Here is a 15,465-nt window from a genome sequence, read left to right on the forward strand (position 1 = left end):
TAGGCAATTGCTTAGCCTGCTTATGCCTAGCGCCAGCTCTGGCTGCACGGACTCCTAGTCTCTGCGGACTGGCACAGATGGGGGGGCCGGGTAGCAGGAGGTCTGTAATACACACTCGCCAGTGGGTAACAGTTGCATTAGGGCAGGTGCCCACTGGGGGAAGGAGGAGCGATGCACCGCGAGGAGCCGGCTAGTAAAGAGCTCTGGGTGTTAGCCAGGCTCCCGGAGGCAAAGCGTTCGCCCTTCCTCAGCCGGTGAGGGGATCCCCCTTGCCCACCCAGAGGCGGATCTACCCCCCCCCCACCCGCTGCCTGCTAGGGTCGATCTCCCCCTCCCCGCATGCTGAGAGCCGGCGGGGCTCTGCGTGTCTCCGGTCTCCCCCCGCCGGCAGCCATGCTCCCCTCCCGCTGGGCATCGGGCCCCTCTTCCGCCCTCGCCACCCGCACGCGGCCCGCCCCGGGCGAGGGACTCTGGCAACGCACGAGCACCACCAGCCACCCACGTGCTGCCCTGGGGCCGGCCGGCGAGCTCGGCCTGGGCCAATCGCGTGGGGGCAGAGGGCGAGACGGCTCGCATGCGCGCCTCCGATTGGTTGAGACGATTTAGAGTGTTCCATGCGCGGGGCGCGCGGACTGCTCGGCGATTGGCTGAGACCGAGGCGGGGCGTGTCTGAAGGTTCCAGCGCAGGGGCATGGTGCTGCGCTGGGTGCCGGCGGGTTGAGTCTGCTCCGAGCTGCAGCAGCCCAGGCGCGCCGCGATCCCGGTAAGTGCGGCGGACTCCCAGCCTGGGGGCTGCAGTCCCGAGAGGCTCTGGGCCGGGGACACCGGGATCCGTGTAAACCTGTGCTGGGGGTGACTTCGGTTAGCGTTAGCTCCAGGTGCACGTGGGGCTGGGGTCGCTGTCTCTCCCCTTCTCTTGAACTGTGTGGGCTAGTGCCGTGGCTGGGCTGGGCTGAAAGGAGTTTAGCGGCAGCTGCCTCTGCTTTCTGCATGGGGGGGCTGGGAAAGCAACAGGAAGTTGCACCCAGGGTCTTGATGTGTCTATTTTGGGGATCCATAGAATCTCAGGGATGGAAGAGACCTCAGGAGGTATCTAGTCCAACCCCCTGCTCAAAACAGGACCAACCCCAACTAAATCATCCCAGCCAGGGCTTTGTCAAGCCTGACCTTAAAAACCTCTAAGAAAGGAGATTGCACCATCTCCCTAGGGAACCCATTCCAGTGCTTCCCCACCCTCCTAATGTAATAATCACAGAATGCCTGCCTGTCTCTTTTATGCCCCCAGCACCTCGCTGGCTGGGGTGGCAGAATTGAAGTTGGAGGTAACATTGCAGAGGCTGGGGCAAAATCACTGTTGAGATGGAACGTGATTTCCTCCCTCTTTTGCAGCAGCACACGAAGATTTGGGGTTGTTTTAAAAAACGGGTCTGTTGGGAAAGTGGGTTTCAAGTGTAAACTAAATGTTCTCTTACATCACAGTGACTGAAAGTAGTTAAAGTTTGTGAAGTGGGAGGGAATGGATTCTACACTCTCCTTCTGTCTAAAACAATCTTTTCTTTGAGGCCTACTGCAGATGCACAGGAAAATAATTATTTTACTGATTGTAATATTTTATAAATTGAATGGTAGCTGTCTCCAGCCAAAATGTATAACACAGACCCTAGCTGAAGGGCACAAAGTGAACTACATAGTGCTTTTCCTGAAGCATCAGATGTCGGCTACTGCCAGAGTTGAGATACAGGATCTGATGGACCTGTGGGTCGGATATGATCCTTGGATCAGGGACTGTATCCTTTGTTTTCTATATAGCGCTGAATAAACAATAAGCACTTAATGGATAGCATGGTCCAGTGGCTAGGACCCTAGAATGGGAGGGAGGGAGGGAGAGACTTAATTTCGTACACCGGGTTCCACTTCTGCCACTTACTCTTTGTGACTTTTGGCAATTTGCTTAACCCTGCCTTGCTTTCCCCATTGGGGAAGTGGAGAGAAAGTACTTGTCCACCCACCTTCTGTAAAGTACTTGGGGATATGCTAGTGAAAAATGCTATACAAGAGCTTATTATTTGTTAGTTAATGATGATCTGGTCTGGCAGGAGCTGGGATATCAGCCTGGACAGAATGGCAAATCCTACTTTTCCAACCTAAGCAACATTTAATTCTGACTCCATTTTTGCAATTCAGCTTTTCTGAGGTGCAGAAGTTACAGTGCCACAAAGAAATAACAGCAGATTCATGGGGGAATAAAGGTACATTTAGAATTGCAGGGGTGGGGGGGTTCTTCCAACCAGCTGCTCCTTGGCAAGACAAGGCAGACAGATTTCCAGATGGACTTTAGTTACCTGGCACTAGCAAACAGAATGTGATTGCCTAATTAGCTGTACATGGCCTTTCACTAGCCTTGGGGAGTTAATGTTTAAACAGAGTTTTTGTTTTTGACTAAGACATGACTCTGAGAGTTTATGCTTGTTAGCTTATGATCTCCACAGAAGTCACATTGATGGACTTTGATTAGTGGATGCATAGCTTTTTGAATTGCATTGGTCAGGCCTGATTGTCATGCTTACTGTGAAGATGGATCCAGTGTACTGTAACACACATGCTCTGGGCCTTTGACCTGCTCTGCAACCCTTATTCATATCGAGCAGAGCCTTGCTCATATGAGAAATCCTGTGGTCTTACATGGGACTACTCCTGCATGCAAGGTGCTATTTGTAAATAAGGATGGCAGAGACATTTATCAGACATTGTGGTGAATTTAATCTCTCTCGTATGTTTCAAGCAGATTGTCCCTTTAAGTAGAGCAGCAATTTAAAAAAAACAACATACTTCTGTCCAAAAACGTATTTACTAATTACTGTTACAAATAGTCCTAACTTTTCTAGAACTAAGAGTTTGGAGGAAAAACCATAACTTCTCTCTCTTTGGTGTGATTTTGACCACACCAAGTGCTGGCAAATGCCCAGTTTCTCTATTTCCTGTGTAGAGTCAGGTCAACAGGTTCCCTAGTTGTATGTGTGGATCTCTGACCCAGCAACAAGCACAAGAAAAACAGCTAAAATAACCAAGTGATTTTGTGGAACCACAACACTTGGCAGGGGGACAGATAGCCCTGAAATGACACACTTTTTAAAAAAATTGACTAGATTTTCAATGGATGGGGTCTCTAAGAATTGTAGAGTTTTCATTATCAGCTTGGTCCCAACCCCACTGATTTGGATCAGGCCCTGTATTCATGGATTTATTGGGATTCATAATTTATAACTCAGCATTTAATTCACTGCAGGCTTCAAACTGGAACGTCAGGTCACAGCTGGGAAGGAATCTATTTAAAAACAAGAAAGGAGTGCTCCAGGGAGAGCTGACCTCCGGTGGGGGGCTCTTTTTAAAAGTGCTCTACAATCTGTCCCACTCTGTTCATTTTCAGACCACGTTATACCAAGCAAGCAACCGCCCCCGCCATGGCTCACTTAACCAGTGTCAATGGAGAGCTCCCCAGTGCTGAACTCTGGGTGTCCCATAACAAGATGGTCATGGAGCCGCTTGATACCAGTGACCTGGAGGTGAGAAGTGTGTGTGGTGGGGAAAGGGTTGCGTGCATTTTGGCAGAGGGGAAACTCAAGCAATCGTGGCACAAGGTCTTGATTTATCCTCCCAGCTCTGGGACCCGTGCAACCAAAAGGGATGTTGATCTTCCTGAGGCAATGACTCGGGCTGGTGGGTCAGTGCAAGTTTGGTCATCCAGTCCTGGGTTGTCTCTTGCCTCTACTCACCTCATTTCCCATTCTCCCTGCCACACGCTGCAGCCCCAGGGGGGTGGCAAAAGAGAATGTTGGTAGCTCTCCTCACCATTGACTGGAGCATCACCTCCATGGTGTTCCCAGCCCCTGCTGCCATGAGTCTGAAGTTCCCTCCAAACCCAAAGCTCCCATGTGGTAACCTACGACTGTACCACATAATAGGTCTATTCAGCATCTCATCCCAGATTTCTCAGACCAGGGTCTCTCTTTCCTGTGTGGGATCGGATATTATTTATATGGCAATGAGCACAGCTGTGGCCCTTGAAGCTAGCACCTTGTTCCATGACAATGGAGCGAACGAGAAGGGGAGATCTATAGACATTAGAAAGTCATCTGTTTCTTTCTTCCAGCCAGTTTTCACTTCCATAGTGCCTTGCTCCGTTCAATTTAAATGTTCTTCCACGTGCTCACTTTTGGGAAACATCTTCTAACATGCAGGCTAATGTGTCCTTAATTTCATCATGTTAGGCCTAGGTTATTACCCGTGGCACCGCCCTAAAATAACTTCTCCCCATCCTGCATATTCACATCTTTCCAATATTTGTGGATGTGTCTACATTCCCTTAGCAAAGCTCTATTTTTAACTGCAGTGAGTCAACCTCCCTCCCTGGGTCTCTCTCCTTGCTCTTCTCTGCATGCGCTCCACTTTGTCAGCATCTTTCTGGTAGAACGACGCCCAGACCTGAGCCCAGTGGGCCAGGTTCAGAGCCACAAGAGAGGATTCTTGCCTCCCTTGTCCATGGCGGGATGTCTCTGTATCTTTCCATTCTACCGCCGGTTGCGAGAGAACATTTCCCAGCGTTCAGTGCTCTGTACAGAACTGATAAGGATGGGGCTTCTTCTCTCTCAAAGGTGTACAACCTCATCAAGAAAGAGAAGCGGCGCCAAAGGCTTGGGTTGGAGCTGATTGCATCCGAGAACTTTGCAAGCCGAGCGGTTCTGGAGGCTCTGGGCTCCTGCATGAACAATAAATACTCGGAGGGGTACCCGGGACAGAGGTGTGGAACATGGGGGGTATTCACATCCAAAGGGTGGTCTCTGTAGGAGGGAGAGAGTCCAACCCTCCCTGGCTTGGCTCACTGTCCTGGAGGAAGCAATTGCTGGTCCCTTGCGGGCCCAAGCAGCCGCTGGCTATAAATTATTCCTTTCCCAAGGCAGCAACAGACCCCCTGCACTTCACTCCTTGCAGAAGGAGGCCAACGTGGCCCGTCGCCTGCAGCTTCCCTGCTAGGACTATCATTTCCAAGCTTGTGGAGCATCAGGCCAGATCCTGCCGAGACCCCCGAGGGAGGGAAGAGGGGTCCGGTTCACTCTTGCTCTGCCACTGGCGTTGGGGATGGAAACACAGGGCGTCGGTGATGCTGTGAGACTCCTGCTCTTCTCGTTCATGTCGCAGGTACTATGGCGGGACGGAGTTTGTGGATGAGCTGGAGATCCTCTGCCAGAAGAGAGCTCTGGAGGCGTACGGGCTGGACCCACAGAAATGGGGGGTCAATGTCCAGCCATACTCAGGTAATGGGAGTAGGGGAAAGGGGATGGCCTTGCCAACTGCTGAGTCATTGGGACCCTTGCATTCCAGAGCCGGATCATCTCTTCGTGGGCTGGGTACAAGTGGGGAAGTGGGGGTGCTCAGAGGAGACTGCTTTTAAAAACCCCTTCCTAAGGTCACAGTCCGGATCTTGCCCCCTTGAGAGCTGCGGTACCAAAGGCTCGGGGTGCTCAGGGGCTGCCTTTTGTTGTAGGCTCCCCCGCTAACTTTGCGGTGTACACGGCCCTGGTGGAGCCCCATGGCAGGATCATGGGTCTGGACTTGCCTGACGGGGGGCACTTGACACACGGCTTCATGACAGACAAGAAGAAAATCTCGGCTACCTCGATCTTCTTTGAATCCATGCCCTACAAGGTAAGGGGACTCCGCCTGGCTTCGGAAATCACTGATTGTGGAGATCAGTGCAGGCCAGCAATTGTCATCCCTCTTCCATGCAAGCTACTTACGTTGGCTTCATGCCCTGCCTTGGGAGCTGGGATTTCTTAGTGTGTCCTGTATTAGCAAAGAGAGGGTGTGATAAGATGGTGGATACCGAAGGGTTAAATAGTTAAATAGCTTTCCTGAGGCAACTGGTGGTGCTGGAGGCTGATCCAAGACTCACTGAAGGCATTTTGGAGGGCGGGGGGGTCTTTCTATTGGCTTCAATAGACATTGGCTCAGGGTCTTAACCCTCCAGAGCCCTGATGGTCCACCCAGCGTGTGCCGGCTCTGCTGAGCCCTGAGCGGGGCTCCGGTCCCAAGTTGGAGGCATGCAGCATTCCACCTATGGTGCCATTGCATTGTCCCAAAGGGGGAATGGAACAAAAGCTGGGCAGACTCCGATGGGTGGGTTAAGCCAGCGTTTGCACTGGGAACCCAGCTGGCATGGGTGAAAACTTCTGCTGCAGTTGCCCAAACTTCTACCAGTAGCTTCCTTGGTGAGTTGGATCCGCACCAGCACCGACTGCAGGGTTATTTCAGCAGCGATGGAGCCCCTGATGAAACAGTGCTCACCAGGGTGGAAGTACGAATTAGCCAGGATCGTGCTGAGGTCACCTTTATATTCCAATCACAAGGGACGTGTGAGCAGAGCATCCGCCTGGGACTCAAGAGATCTGCTTTCTGTTGCCAGCTCTGCCAGCGATTCAAGTGGGTGACCCTGGGTTAGTCACTTCAGTGCCTCAGTTTCCCTATCTATCAAATGGGAACAGTGATATTTACATCTTTCACAGGTTGGTTCCCAGACTGTGTTAACATCTTTGACCCGCTCTGTAAAGGCTCCATCTTATTAAAACATGGCAAATTCTCTCGCTAGCATGGTATTTGGGCTGCCGTATTAAGCCTGAATGCCCTTTTTGTTACTGTTCAGCGTGACCCATGGCTATGACTGACTGACTTTGGGTTCTGTGTTCTCAGAGAACAGGTAGTGAGGCCAGTTGTTCTCTCCCACGCTTGGTAATGACTTGCTGTGTGACGTCACAGGGTCCAACAGCTGACTCGACCTGTGGTGGTTTAATGGAGGATACCAGGGAGATCAGACCATGGCTGGGCAGAAAGTTCTCTCTGAGACCTCAGAGCAGAGAATAGCCACTGTCTGCTCTGCAGGCCTGTCATGGAGCCGCCATTGTTAACCCTTTAACTCTGCGAGGGCTTCATGGGATGGCTGGGGCGGGCAGTGCTGCTAGCTCATGAGCTCCACCACAGAGCGAGATGTAGCTGTCTCATCTCTAAGGCTAGAGGTGCATGGTGCTTACCCTGCACGTCTCCTCTGGCTGCTCCCTTACCAGGTCAATCCCACCACTGGCTATATCGACTATGACCGGCTGGAGGAGAATGCCCGCTTGTTCCACCCAAAGTTGATCATAGCAGGTAAGCAGCTGGGGAAGGAAAAACAGCTGTTGGAGGCTCTGGGCAGCAGGTAGATTCTGTTCAAAATCCAGCGGTCCCCAAGCTTTTTTGTCTGGTGGGCGCCAGACAACGAGCCACTCCATGTCAGTGGACGAGCATCCACCGAAATGCCACCGACAAGGGGCAACATCAATAGATGTCGCCACCAAAATGCTGCTGACAAATAGTGTCATCCAGAGGCGTCACCACCGAAATGCCACTGAAAATCTGTGGCATTTCAGCGGCGATGTCTCTGGGTGACGCAGCTTGTCGGCGGCATTTCAGCAGATGCTCGTGCCTGCGTACTGGCCGGTGGACACTTAGATGCCCCGGCAGGCACCATGGCACCCGCGGGCACTGCGTTGGGACCCCTGCTCCAGGCTATTGAAGAATCCCAGCCACAGGGCTTAGTCGCTGGCTAAACACTTGGGAGCACCGTGGCGAATTTCAGCAAGCATGCAGCATCCTGACTTCTGTTCTGAGCCGGCGACTTGGGGAGGGGGCCTTGTGGTTAGAGCCAGGATTCCTGTGTTCTGCCACCACCAATGCATTGCATGGCCAGCAGCAAGTCACTGCCCCCTCTCTTCCTGTCTTCAGTCTCCGCAGGATGCACTGCTTTGGATCTGAGCCCAAGCATCCTGGGGGGCAGTTTAGCAGCTGCTATTTTGGTGGCCTGGACCAGGCATCTGCCTCTCCCTGCTGGGTAGTCAGACTTTTCCTGCCACTTGTCTCACCATGGCCTCATGGCCATATTCTGGGCCCCTCCCATGGTGTGGCTCCTGGGCTTTGAAATATTTCCTCCATGTGGTCTTGTGCTGGGAGAGCTGCCTGACTAATTACCCAGGGTTTGGGTGGGTTGTACAGCCCGTGCTGCCGCAGCTACACTTCTGTTGATGCACAAGCTAGCTCGATTAGCACTCACTTGGGTGTCAATCACACAGCATAGACATGCCCTGAGGCTGGTGTTTTCTCCTGGCCCAGGCGTCAGCTGTTACTCGCGTAACCTGGACTACGCCCGCATGCGGAAGATTGCGGACGAGAACGGGGCTTACCTCCTGGCTGACATGGCCCACATCAGTGGTTTGGTGGCAGCCGGTGTGGTGCCGTCACCCTTTGAACACTGTGAAGTTGTGTCAACCACGACGCACAAGACGCTGAGAGGCTGCCGGGCCGGCATGATTTTCTATCGGAAAGGTTTGGGCCGCGGAGGAGCAGAGGATGAGAGGCCCTGGTCTGGGCTGGTTGGGCCATTGGGGACCTTGAGCTACTGCAGAATAGGAGCCAAGGCTGGTCCGTCCTCCCTCTGGCTGGCGGGAGCCATGGAAGTAAAGTTTGCAGCTTTCAGAGAAGAAGGGGAAAGGGCTTGTCCTTTCCCTGGAAGTATTGGATCCCCAACCGAATGGGACAGGCTGGGTGATCAGCTTGGTTGACAGATGCCCAAGGATGAACTAGGAGTTCCAGGGAGCGGTGCGGGTGATTCAGTAGGGGACACGCTTCCCATGAAGCCTGCCTGGAACCAGTTCCTCAAAGTGCTGTTCCGCTGGAGCAGCCCTTGTGTTCGATAAGAGTTAACTAAGTCCCAGGCTGCATGTGGTCAGCGATGCTCCCAGGTGGAGCTGGACAGATTTATCATCACCCTCTTGCAAAGCTTCTCAGTCTGGCTTCCACGGCTCTGCCCAGCCGGGCTTCCCTCTCTGCTCTCTCTTCCCTCCACCCTGAGCTGGGCTTTGCCAGTGAATCCCGGTTTGCCGTTTCCTTGTGAGTTCCTCCATGCTGCCCCCTGCCTGGCCCTCCCTCCCTAGCCCAGCTCAATTCCCTGTACAGGCCTGGGGCAGGGCAGCAGGGATTGAACCGAGGGCTGTGGATTTTAAGGCCTGAGCCTCTACTGCCTGAGTTAAAAGATCGACCTTCATCCAGCAGGGCTGTCACAGGCTCATTAACATCAGTCTGTGGCCCCGTCACCCCTTGAAGGGGAAAGAGCACCACAGAGTGGGTTACACATTCACCCTTTCCTCATTCAAATCCCTCCTCAACTCCCTCCTGCTAAGCCTGCCACCCTCCTCTCCCACTCCTGCCTAGCACCGAGCTGGTGCCCGCGTGTCCTGGGGCGCTTTGAGTTTGCAAGTTCCACAGGCTGTAGTGGGCTCTGCACAGCTCCAAGCACACTGCTGGGGCGTAGTGTTGTGATGGCCTGACTCCAGCCACCCCTGGGTTAAAAAGGGACTGATCTAAACCCACCTAGGTATAGAACATGGGAGTGAGCTGTGCCCCTTAGACAGTGACCATCCCCTTCCCTCCTAGGAGCTCGCAGTGTGGATCCCAAGACTGGCAAGGAGATTCCATACAACCTAGAAAGCCTCATCAACCAGGCCGTCTTCCCAGGGCTTCAGGGAGGGCCTCACAACCATGCCATTGCAGGTAAGGGGCCCTGTAGGGCTGCTCAGGGGCTGAACTTTAGTGCTGCACCACCACACAGGGCTGGGGGGTGTCTAGTTCTAGCCAAAGTTGCAGGGCTTGAAGCAGAAGAAAATCCGCTTGTTGCTTAACGGTGCCCGCTGCAGATCACGGCCAAAGGGATATTTGGCTCCATGCAGGAGTCCCAGCCAGGCCACATAAGCTGGGGAGGCAGGGCCCCACAGATGAGTGGGAAGGATGAGTTTGCAGCCGCCCCGCCGCCCAGTATTCTGCTGGTCTCTTGTACTTCCTCTTACCTTGTACCATATGGAAGCTAAAACGCCAGTACTGAAGGTGGCCAAGGCTGCTGGCTGTGCACAGGGACGTGAAGGTCAAGGGCTAGCGCCCCAGGACTGACCCTACCTCCACAGGCAGGCCCCAGCATGAGAGTGGGGAGCCCTGCCTTCCTGTCATTCTGGGTCAGATTCCTCTCTGCCTCTTTCCCCAGCTGTACAATGGCCCTACAGCTCAGAGGGCGGGAGGGTTAGTCAGTTTGCAGCGAGCTTTGAGATCCTCTGATAGCCAGCACTGAAGAACAGCAGAGCATCATCCTCTGGCTGGAACCCTTCTCCCCTGGCCGAGCCCCTCCTGTTGATCAGCAAGAAGAGCCTTTTTTCTGTGGATTCCCACATTCCTCTCCCTACTGATAGAAATAGGCAGCAGGTGATTTTCCTCCCGATGGGAGAGTACAGATCCATGTTTTGGTATTCAGAGCTGAGGAGGGGGAAAGATACCACGCAAAAGACACAGCTGCACTCCACCCATCTGGCCACTGCACTGGAGAAATCTGGAATCCCTCTGGAGAAATCTCCCCCTGCAGTGGGCCTGTGACTGGCTCATCAGACCATTGGGCATCAGCTAGTGAGATTTTGGCAGCTGTATAAATGGAATTAAATCCTGCTGTGGGGTTCACAAGCCCCTTGTGCCTCATACTAGGGCAGGTCACCAGGACTCATCGTAAAACACAGCTAGCGTAGACGTGGACTCTGCAGCACTGATGGCCAATAGGTGCTTCGTGTAGCGAAGATCAGCTCTGGGACATTGTACTGCTGTGTCTTTAAAGCCTTGCAGCCGTGACTCTAGTTCCTCAGCTTTCCAGGCCAGGGTTTCGTTGTCAATGCTCCTGGTCACCGCTGACTGCAGGCACGGAGCAGCCTGGCTTGCCGCTGCCAGCCTGGAGACACAACACTTCTCCTTTCTGCCCAGGAATCGCTGTCACTTTGAAGCAAGCCATGACCCCGGAATTCAAAGCCTATCAACGGCAGGTTGTCGCAAACTGCCAGGCACTGTCTGCTGCTATGATCGCACTGGGCTACCATGTCGTCACTGGTAAGGACAACTACTAGGTAGCCCCTGCATTTCCTGCTGCCTAGGGCCCGTTCCCAACCCTAGTGAAGGCCACAGACTCCCACTGACTTAGGCTGAGTTGGGATGATTATAGAAAAGCCTGGAGCTCTGTTATAACACAGCCTTTTGGGATACACATGCAGGGAGATCTTCCTCTGGCCACCCATCCGGGGAGAGTTTGAGCACAGAGCTTGGCGCACAGAAATGATACAGATGCTTAATACATTGTTGTGGCCTGAGCCATAGACACAGCAGCGAACCTCAAGCCAATAAGAGAGACACGTTAGCTAGTAAGCCGGTTTCCTTTGGACGCCAGATAGTTCCTGTTCTCCCAGCCCTGCCTTTGCCGGAGAACTTCCCTGCCCCATGGCAGGCTGTTACACCACCCTGTGGCCCAACTCTTGCTCCCTGCAGCATTGTGGTTATAACTACAATAGTCAGTGGGAGTAGGACTGAGCTCATGTGCTTAATTTCCAATATCCCAGCCTCAGCGACTTCCAACGCACTAGATTTCATGTCCTTGTATTCTCCCAGGTGGCTCTGACAACCACTTGATCCTCGTGGACCTGCGCAACAAAGGGACGGATGGCGGGAGAGCCGAACGGGTGCTGGAAGTCTGTTCCATTGCCTGTAACAAGAACACCTGTCCTGGTGAGGGGGTCCTCTCTCAACTGACTACTTAGCGGAGTTTGCAGTTTCACACAGGTTGCAGCCTGATACAGGTCAGCACTCGGAGAACTAGGGTTGCTCAGGATCCCCGGGGAAACAGGGAAACTTTGCTAGGTGTCAAAATATGGATTTAGGAGCCTTATCTTGAGGGCTGAAGATCTGAGGTCTTGGCTGGCAACTGAGTGTTGCAGGTGATTTGAGCATTGGCCTGCTAAACCCAGGGTTGTGAGTTCAGTCCTTGTGGGGGGGGCAATTAGGGATCTGGGGCAAAATCAGTACTTGGTCCTGCTAGTGAAGGCAGGGGGCTGGACTCGATGACCCTTTGGGGTCCCTTCCAGCTCTATGAGATAGGTATATCTCTATATATTATTTATTATGATAGGCCCCTTAGTGGCCACATTTAGAACTGTTTCAGTCAGTGAGGGGAAGAGGTAAGGTCAAGCCGGACAAACCTGCTCTCACTTGAGAAACCTTCCCTTGGTGGCGGGGACAGGTCTCTGCTCTGGGGTAAGATCCCAAGAGGAGGAAGGTCTGAGGCAGGCAAGGAGGTTTCCTACAGCGTAAGGTTTGAAACGGGGCACGTGGTTCTGTACTTGGTGTGTTCTGCCGAAGGCTGGAGAGCCACCAAGGACAGCACCTGGGAATGTTCCTTCAGCATGAATAGGTCTTTCTTTCCCAGTGTTAACCCTTCGCCTCCCTGTGCCCTTGGGGTTCTCGCTTGTGAGCTTGTTCTCTGGGAAGCACTTCAGGTAGAGTTACTCTGGAGTATTGTTGGTAAAGCTAAGATTTACTAAAAATACCTTTGACTAAAAGTCATGGACAGGTCACCAGCAATAAACAAAACTTCACAGCCAGTGACTTTTACTATAAATACCCAGGATGACTAAACCTCTGCTTCTGGGGCCCTGCTGTTCTGGGGTCCCCCTGCTCTAGCAGTGGGGGCTGGCTGCCCCTGGGGAACTGCTCTCCCGACAGCCCTCAGGACATGCTTGGGCATTCCCTGCAGTTGCTGCTCGGGCCATCCCTGTGGCCAGCTGCACCGGCCGCCCGAGCAACGGCTCGCCAAAGGACACCTGAACGGCTGGCCCCAGGGTGGGTCCTGGGGTCAGCTGCACCAGCTGCTGCAGCTGTGGGGGTTGTGGAATCCATGACTTCCGCAACCTCCGTGACAAAATCACAGCCTTAATTTCTGGAGGAGCCAGCTTCACGCTGATGCGTTTGGTGTGTGGCCCAAGCAGCTCCCGTGCCACACTTCCAAGCCCAGGGCTAGTTCAGGGAGCTGAACTCAACTCCTCTTCTCTGCCTCATGAGCTTGGAAACACTGGGCAGGGATAGTTCAGGCTTCACTCTGCTAAGTTCTCTGGTGCATGTGCAAAGCCGTTAAAGCAGCACATGCCTAGCTCCTCTGCAGACACTCCCACGTTAGAGTACTTGTTTTCCTACTGCCCTCACCCCCAATTACCCTTCTGCCCTCCACTGCATTGCACTACACTCCACCCCAGAAGTGGTTGCATTTCCATGCTGGAGCTGCCTGTATAAAAGGGACTACATAGCCATGTAGCATTTAAGTAGGTGCTCCTGCTCTCTCCACATCTGATCAGTGCGTCAGACCAGTGGGCTTGGGGGAAGCCTATAGGTACAGGAGCTTTGCAGGCTGGAAACGGGCAGGCTTCTCTCTGCCATGCCGACAGTGAATCCTAGAATGTAAACGTCCTAGAATGAGACTCACCTCATGGCCTTGCTGGCTGGAGACATTTCCCGTGGGGAGCATGGGCGGCAATGACAGGATGGAGCACGGCAGCTGCTCTCTCTTTCCTTCTAAGCTCTGGTTCATGCTGGGGCTGAAAGGGAATTGGCACTGGCTGATCAGGACCTGGGTTGCAGTTCCCACCAGCCCAATGACCGTTAAATGTACCTCTTCACCGTTGCTTCCAGGCGATCAGTGGGGTCAGGGCCAAGTCTTGGGGCTGTAAACCTAGAGGCCAGTGGCTTTCCTGTTTCGCCATGCAGCCTCCTTATGAGAGCTGGGCAGAGAGGGGCATGTGGACAACCCCAAACCAAGCTAGAGAGAGCTCCAAGATCCCACTCTCCTGCCGCTCCCCCCCAAATAACTCCAGCCAAGACCACTGGTCCTGGGATTACGCTTGTGTCCTTCAGTGGTGCTTGTGGGAGCGTGGTTCTCCTGACACTTCTTTCGACACAGGTGACAAGAGTGCCTTGCGCCCAAGCGGCCTGAGGCTTGGGACACCAGCTTTGACCTCCAGGGGATTCCGGGAAGGGGACTTCCAAAAAGTAGCTCATTTCATCCACAAAGGTAAGGCTGAGGCATCTGCAGTTGGCTGAGAAAGGGGGAGCTGTGGCTCCAGCAGGTTACGGCGCAAAGGTTTCTGCTGGTGAGGCCTAAGCCAGCTCCTTTTGTGACTCTGCGGATTACACTGGGAGTTGGACCACGGCCTGGGTGAACACTAGATTTCAGTACCAAAGGATCCTGGCTGGTCCCTGTGCTGTGTCCACTCCGTATCTAACTTGCCCATTTTCCAACTCGAAGGCGTTTTCCGAATGGTTGGTGCCACAGACTCCCCTTCAGGCCTGTGGTAACCTGGCACTAACGGCGGCTGCTGGGACGCACTCAGGCCTGCTCTGTGTTGCCCTGTGGTGGAAACAACCACACTTCCGCTGAGAGCAGCAGATCCCATGCAGGCTAGGCCCAGCGTCCTCCTGACTCCCCCGAGTTGCATTTGTTAGAGGAAGGTGTCTTCAGCCCACCAGCGTGGTGCAGGGTACAGCCTGCCCCATGCATTCAGACCCAGTCTCCCCAGGGGCTGGAGAGCTAACGGGTTTGCGGTACATGAGCTATGGGGAGGGAACGTTTGTCAGTCTGAGCCCCCGATCGCCCACACAGGGATAGAGCTGACGCTGAGGATTCAGAACGACATGAGCCCCAAAGCGACGCTGAAGGAATTCAAGGAGAGGCTGGTGAGCGATGAGAAGTACCAGGCAGCTCTCAAGTCTCTCAAAGAGGAGGTGGAGACCTTTGCTGCTGCCTTCCCGCTCCCTGGCCTGCCTGTCCTTTAAAACAAGGCAGCAGCTGCACCCAATCCAGAGCTACCAGAGAGCTTTGGGGAAGCAAACAGGGATTGCGGTGCATTCACACCCACTAGGAAAGCCTCTGTTGCCATCTGACAAGCAAAGAGACCCGAGAGAAATGTGTCATTCTCCCCCCCACACTTCTGTTAACCTCCTCTCTTCTCCTCTTTGTGATTTGTTCCCACAAGGCAGGTGGCTTTTTAAAAGTTAATTTTTTTACCCGCCTCTCCCCCTAGGCTACCCCTGTAGGACACTGCCCCAAGCTTGTGGGCACTACCAAGGGGCTGGTAAGCCTCCGTTTAGGAAACGGTTTCTTTTCTAGTAACTGAATGGTGCAGCACTTAATTCTTTTTAAAGGATTGAAATTGGCACCTGATCTTTAATACATCAACTGCTCTTTTAATGAGGACAAACAGGGTAGCTCTGAAGTCCAATTACTGACAGATCTGCAAAGGTGCTGATGTGCCCCCCCTCACACACACACACTGGGGTTAAGGGGGGCTGCAGATGCTCAACTTATAGCTAGCATATTTCCAAACTACTGATTAATGGAATGCATGAACAGGCCTTGCTCTGAGCCAGGGATCTAGGTCATATTTTAAAGAGATTCTCAGCAATATAAGCTGTTATATTCAGATTTCCCATGGGAGCCACTTAACATACAGTCACATTTTGTATTTAAAGGTTGCAGTA

General features: G+C 53.3%; 1 protein-coding gene across 2 annotated transcripts; it reads left to right on the forward strand.

Annotated features, from left to right (window-relative positions):
- The first annotated feature begins 202 nt into the window (after positions 1 to 202).
- SHMT1 (serine hydroxymethyltransferase 1) lies at positions 203 to 15,056 on the forward strand. 2 transcript variants are annotated; one of them, XM_032762639.2, is made up of 12 exons: positions 203 to 254; positions 3,428 to 3,563; positions 4,653 to 4,798; positions 5,197 to 5,312; positions 5,543 to 5,703; positions 7,116 to 7,197; positions 8,197 to 8,409; positions 9,517 to 9,633; positions 10,876 to 10,998; positions 11,551 to 11,667; positions 13,889 to 13,999; positions 14,588 to 15,056. In XM_032762639.2, exons 2-12 carry the CDS (start codon positions 3,462 to 3,464, stop codon positions 14,758 to 14,760), a joined length of 1,461 nt encoding a protein of 486 aa, XP_032618530.1. In that variant the 5' UTR covers positions 203 to 254; positions 3,428 to 3,461; the 3' UTR covers positions 14,761 to 15,056. The 2 variants fall into 2 exon arrangements, with proteins under 2 accessions (XP_032618530.1, XP_032618529.1); XM_032762638.2 differs by lacking the exon at positions 203 to 254 and adding an exon at positions 687 to 763.
- The last annotated feature ends 409 nt before the right edge of the window (positions 15,057 to 15,465 follow it).

Source organism: Chelonoidis abingdonii, chromosome 9 (genome assembly GCF_003597395.2).
Source record: "Chelonoidis abingdonii isolate Lonesome George chromosome 9, CheloAbing_2.0, whole genome shotgun sequence".
NCBI classification, from domain to species: Eukaryota; Metazoa; Chordata; order Testudines; family Testudinidae; genus Chelonoidis; species Chelonoidis abingdonii.

Excerpts from the sequence above, each read along its gene's own strand:
- SHMT1 (XM_032762639.2), top strand. The coding sequence starts at position 3,462 with ATGGCTCACTTAACCAGTGTCAATGGAGAGCTCCCCAGTGCTGAACTC. Across the intron at positions 3,564-4,652 it reads TTGATACCAGTGACCTGGAG|GTGTACAACCTCATCAAGAA; the intron begins GTGAGAAGTGTG and ends TCTCTCTCAAAG. Across the intron at positions 10,999-11,550 it reads GGGCTACCATGTCGTCACTG|GTGGCTCTGACAACCACTTG; the intron begins GTAAGGACAACT and ends GTATTCTCCCAG.